The sequence below is a fragment of the Anomalospiza imberbis genome, chromosome 5 (assembly GCF_031753505.1).
Source record: "Anomalospiza imberbis isolate Cuckoo-Finch-1a 21T00152 chromosome 5, ASM3175350v1, whole genome shotgun sequence".
Lineage (NCBI taxonomy): Eukaryota > Metazoa > Chordata > Aves > Passeriformes > Viduidae > Anomalospiza > Anomalospiza imberbis.
The window spans coordinates 38,759,100-38,781,876 of NC_089685.1; the positions used below are offsets into that span (position 1 = coordinate 38,759,100).

The 22,777-nt window shown below is 34.7% G+C and overlaps 1 protein-coding gene across 1 annotated transcript in view; it reads left to right on the forward strand.

Annotated features, from left to right (window-relative positions):
* Positions 1-21,805, forward strand: part of PTPRQ (protein tyrosine phosphatase receptor type Q) — a 123,428-nt gene extending 101,623 nt beyond the window's left edge. The window contains exons 54-62 of the mRNA XM_068190305.1: positions 5,067-5,148; positions 9,444-9,534; positions 10,943-11,019; positions 13,426-13,560; positions 13,677-13,802; positions 16,014-16,162; positions 17,935-18,070; positions 21,234-21,357; positions 21,647-21,805. Coding sequence (XP_068046406.1) covers positions 5,067-5,148; positions 9,444-9,534; positions 10,943-11,019; positions 13,426-13,560; positions 13,677-13,802; positions 16,014-16,162; positions 17,935-18,070; positions 21,234-21,357; positions 21,647-21,684 — 958 coding nt within the window. The 3' untranslated portion in view covers positions 21,685-21,805. The remainder of the gene's footprint in view (positions 1-5,066; positions 5,149-9,443; positions 9,535-10,942; positions 11,020-13,425; positions 13,561-13,676; positions 13,803-16,013; positions 16,163-17,934; positions 18,071-21,233; positions 21,358-21,646) is intronic.
* Positions 21,806-22,777: the final 972 nt, after the last annotated feature.

Genomic DNA, 22,777 nt, shown 5'->3' on the forward strand with positions numbered 1-22,777 from the left:
CTTGCAGCTGACAGAGTTCATCCACAGAATCAAAATACTCCAGCCTGCTCCATGAGTTCCTTCTTGCCCATCTTTCATCCATTGTCTCTTGAGATATTCTCTCATACTTGGTGGATCGCGGCTTCTGAACTTGGCTGATATTCTCAGAAAATTTTTGCTGCTGGTATCTCATGAGAAAAACAATAAATTAGAAAAAAAATTTCTGTTCTGTATGAATATGGCTGGAAATACTTTTCACCATTCTTAGATAAAAAATTTAACAGCTTGAAGCTCAGTAAATGTTCAGTATAGGTTAATCAAAACATTATATTTCACACATTTTTATAACTTTTTTAATTGAAGTATTTTGCAGTACAAAAGTCAGTTTGAGTAGGAAAAGAGAAATTTAAAAATTCTAAGCATTCCATTGCAATAATTTTGAAAGTTTTTTGGGATAAAATTTTTTTTTGGACCAGGGAATTAAAAGAAAATCCCAGTAGTAGTCATTCAACTTAATTAAAATAATTTAAAAAAAAATTATTAACAAACTGCAGTGGCTAAAATTACTGATGCTAGCTAGTACATATACACTCACTCTCAGCAAGTCTTTGTTAAACATTTGATTAATTGGATGTCATTTCTGAGGGCATGCAGGGAATTAAGTCCTACTGCAGTTAGTGGAAAATGAGATCTTTATGAATCCCAAATGTTAATTTTGAATGTTTGGGACATATATTGCATTCCATGATGGTGGAGATGGTGTGAGACAACAGTAAAAACCAACATTGTTCAAAACATACATAGCCCATCAATCTAAACTGGATTAAACACTATTTCATTAAGCTCGCTGAATACATATATACTGGATGTACTCATTACTTGCCTTACAACAGTTCCACAGGGTTTGCCAAATCATTCTTCAAAGCAGACACTAATCTTCTGTAAACAGATTCTATCCTTAAATTTTCAGTGTGCACCAGGTTTGGTGAGATACAAGTAACTCTTCCCTGTTCCAGGTGCTTACCTAGGAGACAAATTCTCTAGCACCCTACTTTTGCAGTGGTTTCCACAGCAAGGATAAAGCCATTTAGATGCCTGTTTATTAAAAATCTTTCCTTGAGAATTTGAACCTTGTGGTTGATTCTCTGAGGCTTTTGTTTCACTCTATGTGAGACAATTTGTCAAGAAAGCAGGGTCAGAAGAAATATTTCTGCATTACAGACACTGTAGCCCCTGCAAATGCCAGGTAATTAGAACTCCTTATGGAAACGTATTGTATAGAAAATGATTGTCTGATCTTATCTTTCCTATATACTATGCATTCAGTGGGTGTCTATATTTGAGGTAACACACATTTATTTCTATAGACCAGCCTGATATACTTTCTTTGTGTAGACAGACGTGTCTTCCTTTGAGTAGAGATAGGCATGGCTTCCGCCTTGTCTTTTTCTTCAACAGGTTTCCCTTTAGTAATCAGCTATCAACAATAGGCTTCCTGAAGTTTGTGTTCCAGGAGGACAAGGTTTATGAATATATGTGTCCTGGTACAATGGAAGAAATGACCATGTGTTCTCTTTCCTTAGGCCTTTAATATGTAGGAAGGGTTAAGTTCAATATTGCTCTCAATTAACTTGTTAAAAATTAGTTCCTCTGTTGGTCCTAGGAAGTGTCAGTGGTGCTTATGAGTTAAGCCTTTTGCCTACATAGTAATTTCTGTAGTTTTCTGGTTGGACGAAGTTTTAATTCCCTGTGGATTTCAGATGATTGACCCAGAGAGAAAGCTGAGTCTGTGTGACAATATGTCTTCAGTTATCACTGCCAACACAAATAAATGGCTTCTTTCTAGCTCTATCATATGTAATCTGAGTGGGATTCAGATTTTTGATAGTCTTTAAAAAAAACCCCACACATGAAACAATACCCTGTTTAAAAGAAAATCAGATTTAAAGCTATAAAGCATTCTTTATCTTAGAGAATGTTTTTGTTTCCTCATATCAAAGTCAGGCAAAGTGGGAATCTGAAATGGTCCAGCTGAAATAGGGAAATTTTCAAATTCATGGTTGATTCTAAATTGTGCTCATCAAGATCTAGTGATACTTATATTTTTAAGTTTTATGTAAAATGCTGGGAAATGTGGAGGACAAGATTACAGATACATGTGTTTTAGTTCATATATAAATACTTTAAGATTATTACTATGTAGTCCAACTCAAGAAATGTAGAAATTAAAAAATACTATTTTTTAAGCCTAAGGATGCTGAAACTGAGAATTGCTGGAAGTCTTTGGAAGTGAGAACACAAAATTCATCCCTTCTGAAGATCCTTACACAACAAAGCCAACACCTTCGCCACAGTCAGACAAGTTAGACATTAACTTTCCTATAAGTACTTTTAAGTAAATAATCTTATTTTCTGAGCTGCCAAGCTACTGCTATGTGCACTTGCTACTAATAAAAGTGTGCCAGTTCAGTAGCTCTAAAAATCCCTTAAATTCCTACTGATAGGTTGAAGTGTCAACCCATAGATGCCTTACTTCTTAAAAAAAATCTTACACTGTTGGATCCATGTACCATCAGCACTGAAACACTAAATGGCCTACCTGGATTGCTTACGTACAGCACAGAAGTAATTTTTATTTCCTAATGACCAAATTGCATTTTCATATTGCAAATTACATGCAGTAAGCCCTTCATTGCTAAAAATTTGAGAGAAGAGTATTTGAAAAATTACTGGAATATCAACTGGGAGATAACTTTTTTCTGTTCTTCTGTGGTGGAGATAGGTGAATTCAAATGAAAAAAGTGTAACTTCCTATCAAAGTCTGCTTAAAATTTTGGCCTGAAAAAAAGCCTACAAAAAGTTTCTGTTCTAGCCAAAGACAAATATATATTTGTGTGCAGTACTTTGGTACAGCTATTAAAAGTTTTTTTTTTTTTTTTTTTTTTTTTTTTTTTTTTTTTTTGTTAGGAAACTTTAGTTCTATAATGTTGCCAGTATTAAGAGAAGGTCGTTTCATCTGCTACATAATGCAAACAACTTATGTGATATAATGAGCACAAGCTACATGTCTAAGCATTCTGAATAAATTGAGTGGCACGCTTTCATATCTTATTGCCTTCTTTTTCACTCTAAAGCTGTCCTTCAGTTGTCCTTCTTAATAAGCACCTTTATTTCTGTGAATACTTTTAATTCCAGTGAGACTGATCTAGTGAGGCTTTCATAGCCATTTTGCTTTGTTTCAGGATAACTGCTCTAAAAAAAGTGTGCTTTTGAAAGTAACTTCTCTGATGCTTAATAACAAATTATTCAAGAATTTTATTAATCTCATGTTATTAGCTCAATTAAAATTTAATCTCATGTTATTAGCTCAATTAAAATTTAAATAATTAAGAATAATTTCATAAACTATTTTTAAAGCAATTTTTCCTTTTCTACTAAAATTAGGACATCAATACAGTACCCATTTGTATTATAGTATACTTTTAATAATATTTTCTGTAAGGATGTATATTTGGAGGAACAGACACATAAAAGGGGTACTTAGAGTTTTTTGAAGGAGCAGGTTATCTTTTAAACTGAATTATTACAAACTTTTTTACTTTTTCCTTTAGACAAGCTTTCTGAATCTGAGTGCTGAAAATTTGGTTTCTAAATCCATTCAGAGGCAATGTGACCAAGTTTCAAGGCCATCTGAAAGTCCTTTGAGAATAGATGCCCATGTTTTGTCTTCATGAAACCTGCTGTGAGATCAAGTTAGAGATTTAATATGTATCACAGTTTTTAAAATCAGCATATACAGAGACAGCCGTGAACATGTGAAAAATGAAGATAAAACCAGGACACTAATTTTTAACATCTTCAGAAAACAACCAGAGTTGTGGTTTCTGTAGAGGCACACCAGTGTCATGATTTATCTGCGACTCATTTTAGATATCTGCTTCAAATGAGATGAAATACACCTATTTCTCCTCATTGACTGTAAAAGATATCTAGAGTGACTGAGAAATAGGTGTCTCTTTTCAGTCAGATTGATCCTAGACTGATGCTCTGAAATGGCCCTTAGAAGAATGATATTGGGTAAAGAATGCAAAATGAAGCCTGTCAATGTGTACGTAGTGGCGTGCAGCAAGTATGGGTTTCCCAGGGCCATATGAGCCCAGAGCACTGTAAAGTGATCTAATGAAAATGATAGAAACTGCAGCTATCTAATTAATATCTGCTGATACCTGAGATAAAAACTAATAAAGACAATCACCAAAGGTATCTGAGTTTGAATCCAGAAGGGAAACCAATCTTTAGGTACATGGTATTTAATCTAGAACCTGTTAAAATGCACAAAATTGGTTAACTCTCAGCTTGCTACATTTAACAAAGATCTCTATTTCAGGTTACTTAGTTATAGAAAATCCATCAAGTAAGTTTACTAAAGATTTTAATATTGTGTTCATCACTGAGTCTCAATGTGTGGTTCTCTCCTCAATGTTTGTTAGAAAAAACCTCCAAGCTGCGTATAAATCATAAAAGCATGACTAATTGCATGGTAACTGGAGAAATGCTTTCTCTCTCTCTGGGGTGAAGCCTGCATGTCTGTGTTTTAGCTTGGGAAGTAATACAGGGTTATTTAAACTCCTCAGGATTTAAAAACCATGTCATTATGAGAATGAGGTCACTGCAATATTTTATATGTCTAAAACCTTGCAATGTGTAAAATGTTTTCTGTCTGACAAAGAAGTATTATGTACTTAAAATGCAATAATAATTTTACATATTTAATGTCAAAACCTTGCCTTGAAATGCTGTTGCCTATAAAAACAATGATAGTCTACAGTACTGTTAACATTAGCAACATTAAAAATTTTGTGAGAGGGAGCAACAAAGAGATAAAATGTTTATCTTTTAAGTGATCAAGAAGAAATCAAATAAGCATGCTGTAAGCAATTTATAATTTTCTGCCTATAAGTATCATTTTCATTGAATTGGAAAATAATGTTTATTAATAAACTACAGTTATAAAACAAGAATATTCCCTTTGTTGTATAACAAAGATATTCCCTACGGGTTTCTAATTCTTCTGTCCTTACTTTCAGGCCAATAAGCAAGAAATCCTTTCTACAACATGTTGAAGAACTTTGCACAAACAACAACCTAAAGTTTCAGGAAGAATTTTCGGTATGTTGCTAGCAGTTGTCACAACATCGCAAGACCTTCAGTCATTTCATGTGTCACATTTCATGTCCATTTTAAGCAAGTAAGGCCATGAAGGACTCTGGCCTTGATAATCAATACCCAATTACCAGGTTGATTGTTTAGAAAGTAACAGTACACTGATTTGGATTCTGCAGCCTATACTACAACCTCGTCAGAATTATTCACCTTAGTGTCAGCCAAAGATGATCTTCTTTAGTCTCCAACATTTCAAGACCACCATATTTATGTTTTTACAAATCTAGTGTTGCATATGTAGGTTACCTAAGAACAAGATATTTAGAGTTTTCTAACATATACACAGGTATATTTAACTGCTATAAATATGTTTGTTTTTCCGAGTGGTGATGACTCAAAAAGCAGAGTTAATGTTCATTCTGTAAAATTTTCAGGCCTCAGTCATACTGCCATGAAACTCAGGAATGTTTTTCTTTCATAGATTTTAGTGCTGAAAATCAAAGGTTTGTACATGGTACTTTGGTTTTTGTTCCTCTACAAGTAATAGAGCATATTTCTTATGCGCTTGAGAATAGCTTCCATATGAATAGCCTCCATTTCCTTACTTGAGCACATGAAAATAGCAAGCCTATCCTTTCTGAAAGGGGCCTCATTCTGAAAATATATATTACAGATAATACAATACATGTATAGTTTCAAATTTAAATCTCAAGGTTTTCACTGTTTTCATTAAGTAATATTTTATGGTTATTTTATTTTTTCTCAACAATAACTTGTTATTTCAGAATCTTTATCATCATTATCTTTCTTAACACATACAGTTGTTTGCGCAAAAATAATTTGTCAGTGTCCAGTGACTTTATTATTTTGGATTTAAAAATCTACCATGAATAATTTACCAGTTGGGTTAACAAAAATGAAGACTTGACAATTGGCTTTTCTTCTGCTAGATTATAATATTTCAGTTTCCAAAGAAAGACTAATAAAAGTATATAAATATTAATGGTATTTCCTACAGGTTTTTTGTTATGCTCATTAGGTAAAATTGCTCTGGATTTAATAATAAAAAGCACCATAAAATTCTCAGAGCAATAAAATAGAAGTGTTATTTCACTTGAGCAAAAAATTATTATAGTTACATTATGCATGACTGAACAGATGAAAAGTTTTAATATCAATAACACTTTTACATATTAACATTCATAACTAGAAAGCCTCTAGTATTACTTTCTTTAGGTGAGACCCACATTGGCTATGCCTTACAGCATTGTAACGTCTTAAATCTTAAACAATAGTGTTTTATCAAACCAAAATCTTTGCAATCTGCTTAAAATTTAGGGAAAAGGCAGGAAGCTGAGGTCTTCTTCAAAGAATTTATATAGTCAACCTATAATAAACAGTTTTATATATCATTTAGGTTTTCAGTCTTTTTTCTCTCTGAGCTTCAACTTCCATGTTTCAGAATGTAGTGATATCTTCCCAGATGACTTGTCCAAGGGCAGGCAGAATTTCAAGGTAGGTTCAGTCCCTCAATATGAGTGTACCTATGTTACTTGTAGCACATGTTTTAACAGATAAACAATAGGATTAGCAGTGCACTTGAAATGATATCGGTAATGACAATGCTCAGGAGCAGGCAATGCATGTAGTAAACAAGCAGACGTCATGATCTGCATTGTTTTTATCCACATGCATTATTCTACTTTTACATAAATGACTTGAGGGTCCTGCAATGTGTGTAGGAAAGATTAGCTCAAGATATAAACCCTTGAACATGATGTAAAGCCATATCTGAAGCACACAACTAAGTGGTGAAACTGGAACAAGTTCCCATAGAAGCTGTGAATACCCTATCCCTAGAAGTGTCCAAGGCCAGGCTGGATGGGGCTTTGAGCAACCAGGTGGAAGATATCCTTGCCCATGGCAACATTGGGTTGGACTAGATCATGTTAATGTCCCTTCCAACTCAAATTGTTCTATGGTTCTATGAAAAGCACAGTGCTGAGCTTGCTTGGGCTCTCGGTCTGTCTCTGGATGAGTAAATTCAAGTTTACTGGGAATGGAATATGAGAATTTGATAATTTACACTAATAAAGTGTAGTATATTCCCTGTGTTGTATTTAGATTGTTTCACCTAGCAGTCTTCCTGGACAATTCCAAGATATGCTTTGGTAGGTAAAGTAGTCTGGGGATAATTTGCAATAGGCAGTTTGTAGACAACAAATATGGTTTGGAGTTTTCCAGCATAAAGATGTGTCTTTCCATTTCACTTACTCTTCTAATCTATGGACATTCCCAGTTTTATCTAATTTGCTTGACTGACCAAACTGCAGTGCCAGGACATCTTCCAGGGTCAATCTTGGTTCACATGTGAATCTGACCTCTGTGTAAATGTGATGAGAAGGAAATCTGAACCTCAGAGTGGCCCTGGATCCATTTCTTGTCAGAAAAGACAAGTTTAAAGAAACCATAGGGAGCCAAAGTAACTGATGACAGGCATCACCTCACTGCTATTCAAACTTCCAGCTTTCCAGCTGATTCCTGCATCTTTCAATACATTTGGGAACTTATGCTTTTCTAGTAACTGGTAAATTACTGAAATAGAAATACTTGCTTAATGCTTAATTTATGATAAGTTCTGCTCATGAGTAAAAAAAGTGAAATCCTTCAAAGGGTCACCAGTGTCCCAGATGTACTACAGTAAACAAAATGCAAACTTTTTATTTCTAAGTTTTATAACTTTGCAAAGGAACATGATATCTGTGACAAGTTGTTGCTGAGTCTGGGAACCCAAATACTCTTTCCCCAAATATGAAAATAATAGACAAGACTGAAATCCCTACTAATGGAGAGAATTGGTATGAGGCTTTTGAGCACTCGTTCGGTTATGGAAGCATCATTATGAAAATTACAAGATCTGCTTCTCTATTTCCTCTCTACTACAAAGTGCTGTATAATGGTGCTACTTCTACAGTAGTTAACTGGCAAGCTAAAACTCAGAGGAGTGAAGCAAATGAGGGACGTTAAAGCTCACATGACATGGCCCAAAACACTTGCAAAATTCAAAACAGGAATTTTGTGTATGCCCTTCCTTCATGAAAATATTCAATGACAGAAATTTTGTGACAGTTTTAGCTTTCTGAATGAGAGGAATTTTAACATCTCCACCTTTAACTGTTTTACACACCAGGCTGACCAAAATGTTTGAATTAACAATGAAAGAAAAGGACTGAAATAAAGCATCCTGGTTTTCCATTTTTCATTACCTCTCTAATTTATTTATTTATTTTCTAGGAGATACCCATTAAATTTTATTCATAAAAGACAGACTGTCTCAAATACCTCAGCAAAGGGTATAATTGATAATTGAGCCTGATAGCAAGACTGCCCAACTTTTGGAAGTAGCCCATGAAGATAGTAACCACTAATATTAAAGGACAAATTTGAAGGGATTTCAGCAAAATTTTGTATTGTGATCATTCAAAGCAAAAAATAGACCTCAATTTATATCTTAGATAGGTATATATAAAAAACAGACTTGTGTATTACATTTGTCAAACAAAGCAAAATTCTATTGAAGTTAGCAATGTATTTAGAATTCTGCGTTTTCTGCATCTTCTCTTAACACCAAGGTCATCACTTTAACATGTTTTCTCCATTAACAAGTTCTGAAGTTAACTATTTTAATCAACTTTGTAAATTATACCTGTTTATGTACACAAACATCCCCATCAAATAAGTTCCTCAGCATGAAGGATTTATCCACCTCTGTCCTCTAGTAGTAGAACAAATGGCCAGTTATGAAGTTGCAGTACAACCCAAAATAACTCTTCCCACCCCTTTCACAAACAGTCTCATGAACAATATCTAATTGCCAGTTGTCTCAATTAAATTCTCATCAGTTTTCATGTTGTACCACAAACTCTCCCAAGCTACAGGAGTCAGGAAAAGGCATTATTCAAGACTAAGTCTGACTCAGTAGGGCATGGTAACCAAGCATGTGACTTCATGAAAAAAATCAGAAAATTACAAAAGGTGATAGACTGACTTTATCCAGGCTTTTAAAGGTGAAAGTTCATGTAAGCTTAATTGTTCAAGTTGACAGCATTGTCTGCAGTGCTGCATCTAACATTGCTGATTTAACTGGTGTTGACAGTGAGGTGGGAAGCTCTGTAATGCTTCCAGCTGTTCTTAGAAATGCACTGTTGCAAAACTGTAGAGTTTTTCCTCTTACTGGGTGATTGTGTCATATTTTAAATTCAAGTGGAAAAGTTTTCCAACAAACATTTATTCCTTTGCAGGAGCTTCCCAAGTTTCTTGAAGACCTTGCTTCAACAGATGCTGATCTGCCTTGGAACAGGTCTAAGAATCGTTTCCCAAACATAAAGCCATGTATGTGTGTTTACTGACCAACTCCTCCATTTTGCTCTTTACTTTCAATAGTGTAACAGATATTTGGAATGCAAGGGTATTTTTGTTTGATCTGTCTTTGAAATAGCAGTACAATCATGTCCACATTATGAAATAATTTTCTGTCAAGTAATCCGTCTTTACTTTGAGGGTTTTTTTTTTTAAAGACAGTTTTATTTGCAAGTAGCTTTCAACTTGCTCTCACAAGCTTTAATATGCAGGTGCAAGAAACTGTAGCCTCAACAGTTTCTTGGCTTTGTAATTCAAGCCACATAGCAAACTCTTTAAAATTCTTCCTCATTGGTTTTTTTTTTTTTCCCTTTAGTAAAAAGTAATTTTTTAAACATATAAAATCCACATGTTTGTGCATTCACCTACCTCAGGAGTCTGGATATGCTTTCTTGTGGATATGTGTACATGTGCTACAAAGGTTCCACAGAAGATCAGAGTGACTGTATGATAACTTATAAGCCCAGGCTAGATATTATCACAGGAGACAGGAGTCTGTCTCTCTATACTCAACACTGCTTCATTTTTCAGTTAATAAGACAAGAAATGTCATTATTATTTTAGGCATTAGCTGTGATGTGAGATGGAGTGCATAGCATTCCTCGGTTAATAATGCTACATTCTACTAACTTTTCAGAGCAGCTGTTCCTGCTATCTACTGCTTTGTTCAAGACATATTCTAAGTCACAGTCACTAAAAATTTATCTTCATCACAGACAGTAAGACATAAACAGATATGTTTCATAAATACTTAACTTTGTATTCTAATGTTCTTTACTAGAGTTGAAGACCAAACATCAAAATTCTGGTGTTACACACATGATATGTTTCTTGGATTTTGTAGTTTCTGTATATGTACTGTGGGACCAAATAAGAAACCTTAACTTTTTTTTTTTTTTAATAATGACTTAACCTTATTTAAAAAAAAAAAAAAAAAAAATATATATATATATATATATATATATAAATGCCAGAATCTGGCTCAGTGACCTGGGCAGCAAGTATATAGAAAAATCTATCAGATCCTTGACCCTGCCCTTTGATTCACACAGAAGTTGTGTGTGCTAGGACAGCATAACTTGAAGTACACAGGGTCCTTTTAGGTACAGAATCCTCCTCTATATATATAAAATTGGAGGTTTTGGCTCATTCACCACTTAAATTAAAAAGCATTATCTACAATATGTCTGGAACATTGAAGAAAGACCATACAGTAATGGAAAAAGGTTAAATTACCTTTGTAATTAGTGTTTTGCTCCATCAAATATTGTTACTGTTGATAACAGTATTTTTGATTTCTTAGCACTCCAGGAACACTTTTTACATGTTTCATGGTTTTTGAACCAATATTTTACTTAACTAGACTTTACTTCCATGATAGATAATAACAACAGAGTAAAGCTGATGCCTGATGCTGGTATTCCTGGATCTGACTACATTAATGCCAGCTATGTGTCTGTAAGTAGAAAGTCTCTCACAATTTTACTGTATTTGTTTTCTGGTAGAAGAGTAAAAAGATAACTCACAACAAAAAACAGTATTCTAATTTTTCTTTCATTCACTATAGCCACTGTTGCTACTTTGTTCAAGTGACTCCTGTGGCACTAAACATGGCAAGTTAAAAAAATATATTTGCCATTTTCATTGCTAAGAAATTATTTAAATTATTTCCAAAAATAATCAAAACTGTGTCCAGCAAGTTGCTTTTTATAAATTATCTCATACCATTTTCATAAATGGCAACAGGGGAGCTCCCACTGAGGTAAATTGTTTAGATAGGTGTTATTCGGTCTTTTGATTCAGGAGTTAAAGTTGTTGTATATGAATAGGACAATGCAAAGATAACTGAACTGAAAACTTTCATAGAAATGGCTAACAGTTTTGGGATGCTCCTTCTTATTTTGTGAAAGTTGTGATGGAGGAAAATGAAAGTAGTCTTCTTGAAGAAGAAAGTAATACTATATTTTTCATCCTCATCTTTCTTCCCAGACTTTCCAATTTTCTTATTATGTAAGTAAATTCTTCATCTATATTTTAATCTCATTTTTATCCTGTTGAAGCTCAAATTGTGAATTATAGTTATGCATCTAATCTCTTCTAGCAGTGGCTGGTGATCTTACATGAGGGCAAGATTTTATTTACATTAAATTCTTTTCAAACATGTAGCAAGACATGCAGAGTGTAGTCAAAACAGATGACACAAAGGAAAGTAGAAATAGTTATTTGCAGGTAACTAAGAGACATTGCAGACAATAAGCAGTACAGCTGAGAGAATCTTCCTTTCTTATGAGCAAATGGTATTTATTCCCACTATGTCTTTGTTGTGAGAGTTAGCAGATAGGAAGAACCATGCCACATGATGCTGGGACTACACAGAATGACTGAAAAGGAAAGCAGAGGCATCTTGGAGCATGGTCTAGTCTTTACCCTTCCTGTTACTGACAGGCCAAGTCTTAGGCAGAGAACACTAACAACAACTTCCAAAAAGCTGCAGCAAATGCCAGCTACAGAGTGTTCCCTGCTGAGATTTTGCTTGTGTGCATACATTTGGGATGACCATTCATAAGTGAATAGACAATTCCAGTATTATGGTTTCTCAAGGCTAAAGTTTTGCCCTTTATCTGCTCTCACTTTCCATGTTTGTAGATATACAAATATATAAATGCATATAGTTGTAAACATGCAATATGTATGTGTATTTACATACCTGATTACCTAGGCCTATTTACATATGCACACTTGTAAAGAAGTCTTGTACATAGTTTCAACAAATGGGAACTGTGCTGCTACTTTGACTTTCATTGGTTAAACAAAGTCAGTAACTGAACTGTGAGCTTTGCATCCCTGAATTATAGTTTCTCACCTTGCTGTTAAACTAAGGAGGATTAACATAGTTTCCCACTGCCAGCTGTTCTTTATATTATAGATGGAGTAAGTAACAGGCAGCTGTGAATTATAGGGCTATAATTCCAACAAGAAGCTTTAGTGGTGCTATAAACCACTGTGTCAGTTGTTTTGAGCAATAAGAAGAACTCTGTGATATTATGAACTGCTAGTTCTATGGCATAAATTTATTGCTATTATTGCTATTGTTGTTATTTTAGACTTTCTGTAGTGCATAATAGTTCCTGTAGGTGTACTTCTTTTCTGTGAGGAACGAGATCCGTGTGAAACCATGCACTCAGAGTATCTCTAGATTTTTTCAATAAACTTCCTTCTTCCCAAGTTTTACACCAATTTATAAATTAACCAAAGAGCAAAAGCCAACACTAAAATAAAAGTCAACACCTTCAGTAGGTTTCTTGAAAACCTTTAATTGGAGATCATTTATTTCAATGAGCTTCAGCCCCTGAGCAGATCTCAGACAATCACCAAAGAACAAGGTCATTAGTGTGTGTATTACTTGCACTAGCTCTCAGACTGCTCCTTATTTGTTTCCCTGGCTCCACTGCTCCTTAGCACTATTTGATTCTCCTTTGTTGGTCACCTTTTGATTTAGTTCTTGGTGGTCTCTAGCTGGATCTACAGTAAGTATAATATGAAGGCTTAGATACTTTTAAATGGGAATTGATGACCTGATGTCCCTGTAATATCTCTACTAAATGCATTTCTATTACCATGGCACTTCCCATACTTTAGTAGAGTAATTGGTTCATAACTGGACTACCAAAAAAATCCATTTCTTTCTTAGTTTTCCAAGGCAGCTTGCCATGCAGTGTCTATTCAGGCATATGCCAATTTGCTTAGTATGTCTGACAAGCTTTTAGCCTTAGGCATGGCAGAAACAGGCACAACTATGAGTCACATGCAAACTCTTTTGTTTCCTTGCCAACCATTATGTATTAAACATTTTCTCTTTCTTAGGGCTATTTATGTCCAAACGAGTTTATTGCAACTCAGGGACCATTACCAGGAACAGTGGGTGATTTCTGGAGAATGGTGTGGGAGACAAGAGCTAAAACACTTGTGATGCTCACACAATGTTTTGAAAAAGGACGTGTAAGTTACCAGTGAACCAATTAAAAGCATTTGATATAATTGGAAATTCTGTATGTAGTTTCCATCAGGATTATGACATGATAATTGTTAATTAATTAGTAATCATCTCCCTCCAGATAAGATGTCATCAGTACTGGCCAGAAGATAATAAACCAGTGACTGTGTTTGGGGATATAGTGATTACTAAATTGATGGAAGATACTCAAATAGACTGGACCATCAGAGACCTAAAAATTGAAAGGGTAAGCCAGCGCTGGAAGTTGATTGAAAAAAATTCATCCAGCACCCAAAAGAACATCAGATATGCTATATCCCACCCAACTACTCCCTCAATATTTTTCTTTTAATCTTTTGGTGCATATGCATTGTACTGCCTGATTGTCCTGTATTTTATTTTCATTCATGTTTTATTGCCTGAGAATTTCTGTCACAAAGAGCTCAGATATTTGTCCAATATACTATCAAGGGCCTAATAAGGTTACTGTACTTCTGGTCTGGTGGGAGGTGAAGTTTCTACTTGGACACATTGGTGTCTGTTCTAGAAAGGAGTAATCCTAACCATTCTGGGATCAGACAAATCCCTTTGAATGTATCCCTCTCAGATAAAAGGGCAAGATTCTCTGGTGCAGCTGTTTTGCATTGTACCACCAGCCATTGGCCTCCACCCCCAGGAGATTCACCCAGTATGAATGAGAATGATCAGTATTACTCCTACTCTTTGTGCTGGGAAGGAGGAATAGGGGTACAGCAGAGGTCTTCTCCTTTGTCATGACCCAGAACTACAGTTTCCATGAGTTGGAAAAATTATAACCCAGCATTGACTCAAAACAGCAGGTGGGCTCAAAATGCAATCCGGGAATAAAGATCCAAAATTAAGTCAGCTTTCTGTGGCGCTCCCAGAATTGATTTGTGTTGAATATAGTGCAGCCAGATCTTAGGGCCTGAAATTGTCCATGCTAATGCAGGCATTACCGTCCTGTGGCATGTTCATATGACAAAGGGCACACAGCAAGTAGGGGCTGGTCTCAGCAGTCACCCCAGAGGGATGTGTTGTGAACATAGTACAGAGAAACTGAACATTTAAAAATGATTGAGGGAAGATAAACCTTTTTTTTCTGCTAAAAATAGAACATAGAGAAACAAGACTGGAAAAAGGACTATTTAGAATAAAAATGAATTCCAGTGAAATGCCAAGTCACTTGTGTTAACGAGGGTGAGGCTGAAAAGAAGATAATTTGAATTGACTAGGTGATTCATTTACTGTAGCTGAACTACCCTGCACAAAAAGCTATGCCCTTTATAAGCATGTCATAAAATGTGTTATATTGCTGGTTTTAAGACTGTACATCCATTCACAAGTGGGTGAATGCTTGATGATCTTCCAGTGAAGATAAAAAGCATATGTGAAGCAAATAACTCAAAATCATTGCCATTGTGAATTTCTCTTCCATTTTTATGTTGATCAGTTTAAAAATAATAGTACAACTACAAAGTAGTTGCTACACATAATTGTTCACTGTTGTTCATTATTTCTTGCAATATGAAAGAAGCAAGTGATTGGTTCAAAAGCAATTTGAATAAATAGAAACTGGTTCATTACACAACAGTTGATTAAACTGTGGTACCCCTTGCTGCAGGATATTGTGAAGGCAAAAAACTTACAGGGATTCAAAAAGTCTATATAAATTAGTAGAAGAAAATAATGATGAGTACTATTAAGTTTCCATTTACTGTCTTCCACTGAGGCAGTTCACAAGTCACTAGTCAATAGTTCTTAAACCATTAAGAATGGAAAGGATATCCTGGGGAACTACAGCTACATTTTTGTCATGCTTTACAATGTTCCCTAACATTTTTTCTTGACTACTGTTGGAAAGAGCATATTGATGTAGACAGGCCTTTGGCGTGATCCAGTTCTTTCATTTTTATGTCCTTCAAAAGTAATCTGGGTATTAGATCATAACCTCTTTTTTGAGGTTACTGTTCCTGCTGCTCTGACTGAGAGAACGTGAAAGAAAATATATCTTAGTTCACCCAGTGTGAGTGTGTTTGCCTTTACCACACTGGATCAGTCTTAGAGTGCTTTTCAGGCTTTTTCCTGAACAAATTTGTCATCCCAGCTCACTAAATTTCTAAATGAGCCATAGAAACTTCAACCTGCAATCTACAAATTATAGATATATACATACACAAATTATATAATGACTTAAGTCAAATGAAGAGTCACTACCGAAATCACTAATACTTCCTGAAAGATGACTTGATGCCATCCCTCAAAAAACATGCCAGAAGTTCTGTGCACAGCAAATTATCTCTTCGTGTCAGTAATCTTATAATTATTATGCTATTCTAACTTCATTTTCTACATGAAATTACTGAGAAGGTTACATGTACTTTACTGAACCTTCTGTAGCATTTCTTCTGTAAAAACTGCATTATTATGTATTTTTCAGCATGGAGACTGCATGATGGTGCGGCAGTGTAATTTCACTTCTTGGCCAGAACATGGAGTCCCTGAAACTACTGCACCAATTATCCATTTTGTAAAACTTATCCGTGCAAGTCGAGCACATGATAACACACCAATGGTGGTTCACTGCAGGTAAGTATATTCACCAAATCATCATTTGGTAGCTTTGAATCTCAAGTCCGTAATAATGCACGGGGAAGTTGCCAGAAGAACAACCATGGAGACTGAGTGCACAAATATGCAGTTCTAGCAGTTCTTCTTACTTCTTTCCAGAAGGTAAAATGCCAATGTCTATTCTTCTGTTTATGGAAATTCATTGAGGTGATGTCAGGGAAATAATTGCCTCAAAAATTACCATAAAGTACTGCTGGATTTTTCTCCATTTTCCTATTTAATCATAAGAAGAGGAATAGCAAATGATATGTATTGGTTTAAATTATTGTAATTATAGCTCTTCTTAAGAAGCAAGTATTAAAAATTTATTTTAAATGTACATGTCACATATCATAAGGAAGAAACTATTTGAAGAGAGAATGACAAATAGAAATAAAGGTTTGCATAGGCCAGATTTCAAACTTGGATGCCTGTAAAAGTTAAAACCTATATTTAGGCTCTTAAATAAATGGTCTGGTGGTTAGAGGTGTTCAGCTGTCATAGTTTCCACTGGTTTCATTAACACCCTTAAACTTCTGTTTGAAAGAGTAAGTGTGTGGGGAGGCCTAAGTCTTAAGGAAACCAATGAGTGTGACCTGCATTTTGTGCAGGTCAGTGTTCCCACTCAATGAGTGGGCAAGCTCCATAAAAGGGATCTGAACTCATAGGTCTGCTACTGAGTCTTTGCCCCATTCTCACTTGGTGTGAGTCTGGAAATAAGTGGAAGGAAAAGATGGCTTTGATGCTACAAATCTTTTCCACTTTATCATGCATGGGAGTTCTTTTAATTTGTCCTCAGCATCCTATGGGTGCCACCCACAAAGGGTAGTAAAATCTTACTTATTTAATATGGTTGTCTTTGATGAACATTTCCCTCTACTGCAAGGACCAGAGAGACTATGACAGGAGAGAACAACACGGTCCTCATGTTTTCAGGACATTTATATTCTGTGGGGACTCTCTGCAAGGAACCCTATATTTTTTCAGAAGGGAGATATGTAAAGGGGCCAGTGTGGGCCTGATACTCCACCTGTGTTCAAATTCCTGATGCTTATAAAGTATTACTGTGTATTCTTATATCCAGAAAACTCATTCATTACTTTTTTCTCATTAGATATTGCAAGCTCAAGAGTTCTTCTATATATCTCTTGATTATCTGCAGTAATACACCCTGCATTTATTACACCAGTTGCAGAGAAGCCTGATACTTATTTGTAAACGATCCTATTCATTATAAGACCTTGAAATAAAACACTACCTACCAGCACATCTTGCACACTCATCCTCCTTTCAAAACTATTTTCTGTTACATTTTTTTCTAGATCCCATGTTGTTTTGTCTCAAATACTAAAAGTATTACAGAATCCCAGTGTGATTTCACAACATCTTGTGATTTTTTTTTCCTCTCAATTAATGAGCTCTAGAAAACTCACAGAAAAGCTGTAAGAGTTATTTTTTTCCACTCAAACAGGTTTGGGTCATATGAACATATAAATGAGTAATATCTCATTTATCTGATGAAAATGAGAAATCAAAAAATTATGAAAATGTGAAATCAAAATTAGAAAATGGCTCAAATCCAGATTTCACTTGATCCAATTCAGAAAGAAATTCACAAGATGTAGACACTGAAAAAAAGATTTAGGTTTTGTTTCAAAAGTTTTTCTTTTCACAATAAACAATGTATCCAAAATATTCTAAGAAAATGCTGAAAGCATTAACATAAAAGCTTTATCTTACCATGTTTGCAGTGCTGGTGTTGGAAGAACAGGTGTTTATATTGCACTTGACCATTTAACCCAACATGTAAATGACCATGATTTTGTGGATATCTATGGACTTGTAGCTGAGCTAAGAAGTGAAAGGATGTGTATGGTACAAAACCTGGTAAGATTTATCTATTCTGTTTTCCTGTTGTTGAAAAATTAGTCATCTCTTCACATGACCTAAAAAACAAGACTAGAACACTCATAACAATCTGCTGTATAATACATTTTCTACCAAATCCTACTTTTATTTATTTCAAGCATTGTGGAAGTATATTGTCTGTATCCACCTAAGTACATTTAGCCAACAAAGTCTTGACAATTGCTGAAAAGAGTGCTATTTATTTTTAAACCTAAATAATAATTTCTCAGTCTCTAAGAAAGTTTATTTCAAGTTTTGGGTGCAGAACAATTGTTATATTAAAAAATGGATTCACTTATTCTCCACTTAATTTGACTTTATTTACTACATTATTATATTTTTTTGGTGTTTGCATATGTGGCATATCCATCAAACCTTAAAATATTCATCTACCCTTGAACTCATTATTGATTAATTGATTCTTTTTCAATTGCTTTAAGTAAAATAGCACATATGGATGGATTTAATCACAGATTTCAAACTGTTCAAAATCAGTGGTGGGTTTTGGGACTAAAAAAAGACATTTCTGGCAGATTTATTTTGCATCTGGAATTCTGAGTATATGTAAAGGAATAATAGAAGAATTTTAAGCTGATCCTAAATGCCCAGTGGAATGGAAATCAGCTTTATTTGGGTAAAGCTTCTGGCATAAGTCTCCTGCTGGCCAGATCTAACCCAGGGCAGCCTGAAGCCTTTGAGTCTACAACATGACTTACCAGCTTCTCAGTATGGATGACTAGTTTCAGGATGAACTTCAACATGACTGATGGATTTAAAATTATTTTAATGTAAGGAGACTTGCTCTGTTTGGAATGAAATTCTGCTATTCCATATCACATCAGACTACATAAAAAGTTTGTCAGAATACACAAAGCAGTTAATCCTTCTTCAGAAGATTTTATGGGACCTTCTGGTGATATTCTGACATGATGTATCTTGTAAGGGGCAGTCTGGATACCATAGGCTCTAATTTTTTCCTTTTGAAGTTTTGATGCAGCGAAACAATTGCCAGTACTTTCCTGTGATGATGAATTCTGGGAACACTTTTAGGTTCTTGTTTTACTTTTTTGACTAGAAGTAGAATAATCTAGAAATAAGTCAAAGGCTGGAGCACTCCCAAAATAAAATCTTTAAACAGTGAGATATTCAATAATATTATTGTATGTTTTTAAAATAGGCATCATTTTTGTATATCTCTTCATTTGAATGTTTTGGCAGGGGCTAGGAAAAGGTGTGCCAAAATGCAATGCAAGATGATGATGTCAGAGTCCAGGTTTCCTAACAAATCAAGTATCCATCTGTATGCTAGCTGCAAAATTCTGAGATAGCCCATTGTCTGTCCAGGTCATTTCTAGCTCATATTTGCAAGACTACAAAAGTCAGATCAGCAACAAAAGTTGCCCAAAGGGAATCGGTCTTGTAAAGTTTTATGGTCGATTCAAAAGTCAAGCTGTTCTGAGAGTTTTGTTATAAAACACTGTTGAGTTGCCTATTAATCAGATTTTATGTGATCAGCACAGAAGATATAAAAGAGAGGAGCGATTCCTTCCCAGAACTCAGTACAGAAATCCCTCAGTCAAAATGTCTGTATGATCTATGAATAAAACAAATAAAATCTGATTGCTCTCAGACCTGTATTTTTCTTGTTTATAGCTTCAAAATAATGCTCCTTTTGCTAACAGAGTCACAGTCTGTTACTGTAACCAGTGGATGAGAATAGTGAAGACTGTCACTGTTTCTAACTGAGAAAATAACTAGTTACACATAAATAGCCAAGTTAGTCTGCTTCACTCTCCCCTGGCAAACCCAGAAAGATTTTCATTGCTACATCATCAGAAGTAGCTGTATGAGTGCAAGAGATTACAGAGCTTTCAGAGGCTGCATTCTGAACTGGAATAACCAATCTAAACTCCACTGAAATTTAAGACTTTCGTTCTAGAAATCCATGTTTGTTCAGCAGACATATCAAAGTTTATCTTCCTGCCAAGTACAAAGGCTAGTTTGAAGTAATGTCATGCTATTATTTCAGTAAGAAAGTTATTGAAGGGTGTAATGGTGCTGCATACACCATGCACAGAAGGCCCGTGAAAAGCTGTTTTAATTACCCACAATTCTGGAGCTGTGACAGTAACTCTTATCCATGTAAGCAAATTTCTCTCATACATCTGAGATGTTTGAATTCCAAACTGATAGCAGTTCCAAAACAAAACAACAATTACTGAGTGAAAAAACTACGTAAATATTTTTACCTGTGCAAAAGTCAAGGGTTAAGAGTATGATTTTGGTGTAGGTATTCCAAATCCATCTCAACAAGGTCCTCCTGGTGCAAAATGTTCTATCTAACCCAGCTTGAGCAGTGGGTAGTTGCACCAGGTGGTTTCAAGAGGTCTCTTCCAATCTGAATGTACCTGCCTTATTTTCTGCATCTACATATACAATACTTTTCCTTTGTGAATATATGCTTAATCCATTTATTATATTTCATTCTGTTTTCATTCCTCTATTTCATTCTTACATTGCCTTATTTTGTTTTCTTCTTTTCACACTTTATGTTCTTGAAAGTGTCAAATTAACTTTAGTTGCCCACTCTTTGTGCTATCATATGTTAAAAATGAGGCTACAGCTCGGGAAGTATCACTCAAAATACTGGGTTAATTTGCTCCTAGCACTGGTGCAAGCTCCTGGAACATACAGGTTTAGATTTACTTGAACTTCTGCATTTGAGTGCACCCTGCTGGTTTTCTCTGTGGTAGAAAGAAGAATATTTTCTTATCTAGATATTACATTCATGTGGTTCGGTTTCTTCAGTCTGCATCTTGTGGCAAAATGTCTTTTCATAGAATGAACATTCACAGAAAATTGTGGAGTAGTCTACTAGTCTCAGTAATGGTTAGACTAATTTCTTATATCTTACTTATATATTTTAGGATTAATATGTTTTGGCAAATTTAAAGCAGTATGTTTCATAATAATTGAAATCAGATCAGGCATATACGGTATGGTCACCAAAGTACTGAGATTGCTGAGTTAAACTGCAGTTACTTTGAGATTTTCTAGGTGTTGCCAAAAAAGTTAAAAGGTTTTTTGGTATTACAAGTAGATTTTTCTTCTAATCAAGCATCTTTAAATTCACATCTTGCAGGCACAATATATATTTTTACATCAGTGTGTATTGGATCTGTTGACAACCAAGGGAAGTAGTCAGCCCTTATGTTTTGTAAATTATTCAGCACTGCAAAAGATGGACTCTCTGGATGCCATGGAAGGTAAGGAGATACGTACTGTGTCAAAATTATTTTTTCACAGCAGGTGCAATGACTTTTCCAGACTAAGAAGCAGCAAAAAAGTCCTTTGACATGCATTTTTTTGCTTCAAAAGTATAAATATGTAGCCTTTTGCTGCTATTTATTCCCCCTCACAATAATGGTCATTGCTCAAGCTTTTCCCACTTTTTTCCATGCAAGATCTTTTAAATTAAGTGAAAAATAGTTATCTGCCACAAGTTATTATTTGTTTACAAGGTAAGTTAATTTAATATATCTGTTTCTTCTGCAGGTGATGTGGAGCTTGAATGGGAAGAAACAACCATGTAAATACTAGGAGTAAATATTACAGAAAAGGAGATTTTGAAAATCAAAATAATATTTTTATAAGCACAGGGGCCAAAGTGAATTCCCCTATTTTGTTGATTAAAGGAAACACAGATGATTGAGACATCTTTTCTTCTATCAATGTGCCTTCATAAATAAGTTTAAGTATTTTATTCAGAACACCGAGCAATAATGGTTTGGAATACTTTTGCACAGACTGCGCTTCTGGTATTATATAAATAGTGCATTCAGTATATATTTAAGGTGTATTTGAACACATTCCTTTTTTCCAAACTATCTTTGTAAAAGAAAAATGAGCCAAATAGGATGTAAAAAAATTAATATTTCCATTGAACATACTTTGGTGTGAATTTGCTGTGTTCTGTATGTTTTGGTTTTAAGTAAAAGCTAAGCTTTCTTTACTCATTCTTGATAGATTGGCTTCAGTGTTGTCAGTTCTTGCAGATTAATTCCAAGACCATCACAATGATCTTTACCTAAGTGTACGTTCTTGTGTTTTGAATATTTTTTTTACAAGTGGTAGTACATCAGCTCATGATCCTGAACAGCTGAAGAGTCACCTTCTGACACGGGGAGGATTATTCAGCTTTTACACAGCACACAGTAGCTCTTCAGGGACACTTGGGGCTATTTAAACTATTTTATAATCAGCAGGTTGGGTTTTTTTAAATACATAATTATGATTGCATATGTTCTGTGCAGAAAAAAAGTGTTTTACATTCCTGCTACTTTTTCAAGCAGATAAAACAAGATAAAACTATAAATTTATTCTCTGTTAAAATGAATGCTAGATTGACTCATGTCATAGAATGTTTAGAATTCTTTCATCTTTCTTGAATATAACACTATTCAACATTTTGAAAGGTTGCTCAAAATTTAATATCAATGTATTTTATAACATGGTAGTCAAGTAAAAAGGTTTTTGCACCTTCTTTAGGTTTAGCAAATCACTGCAGACACTGAAAATTATGGAGCTAATATCTAGAGATTCATTAAAAGAAAACATCTTCCACTTCCAATGATGATGATGATGATGATGTTAATTTTTATTATTGGAAATAGATCTGAAACAGGA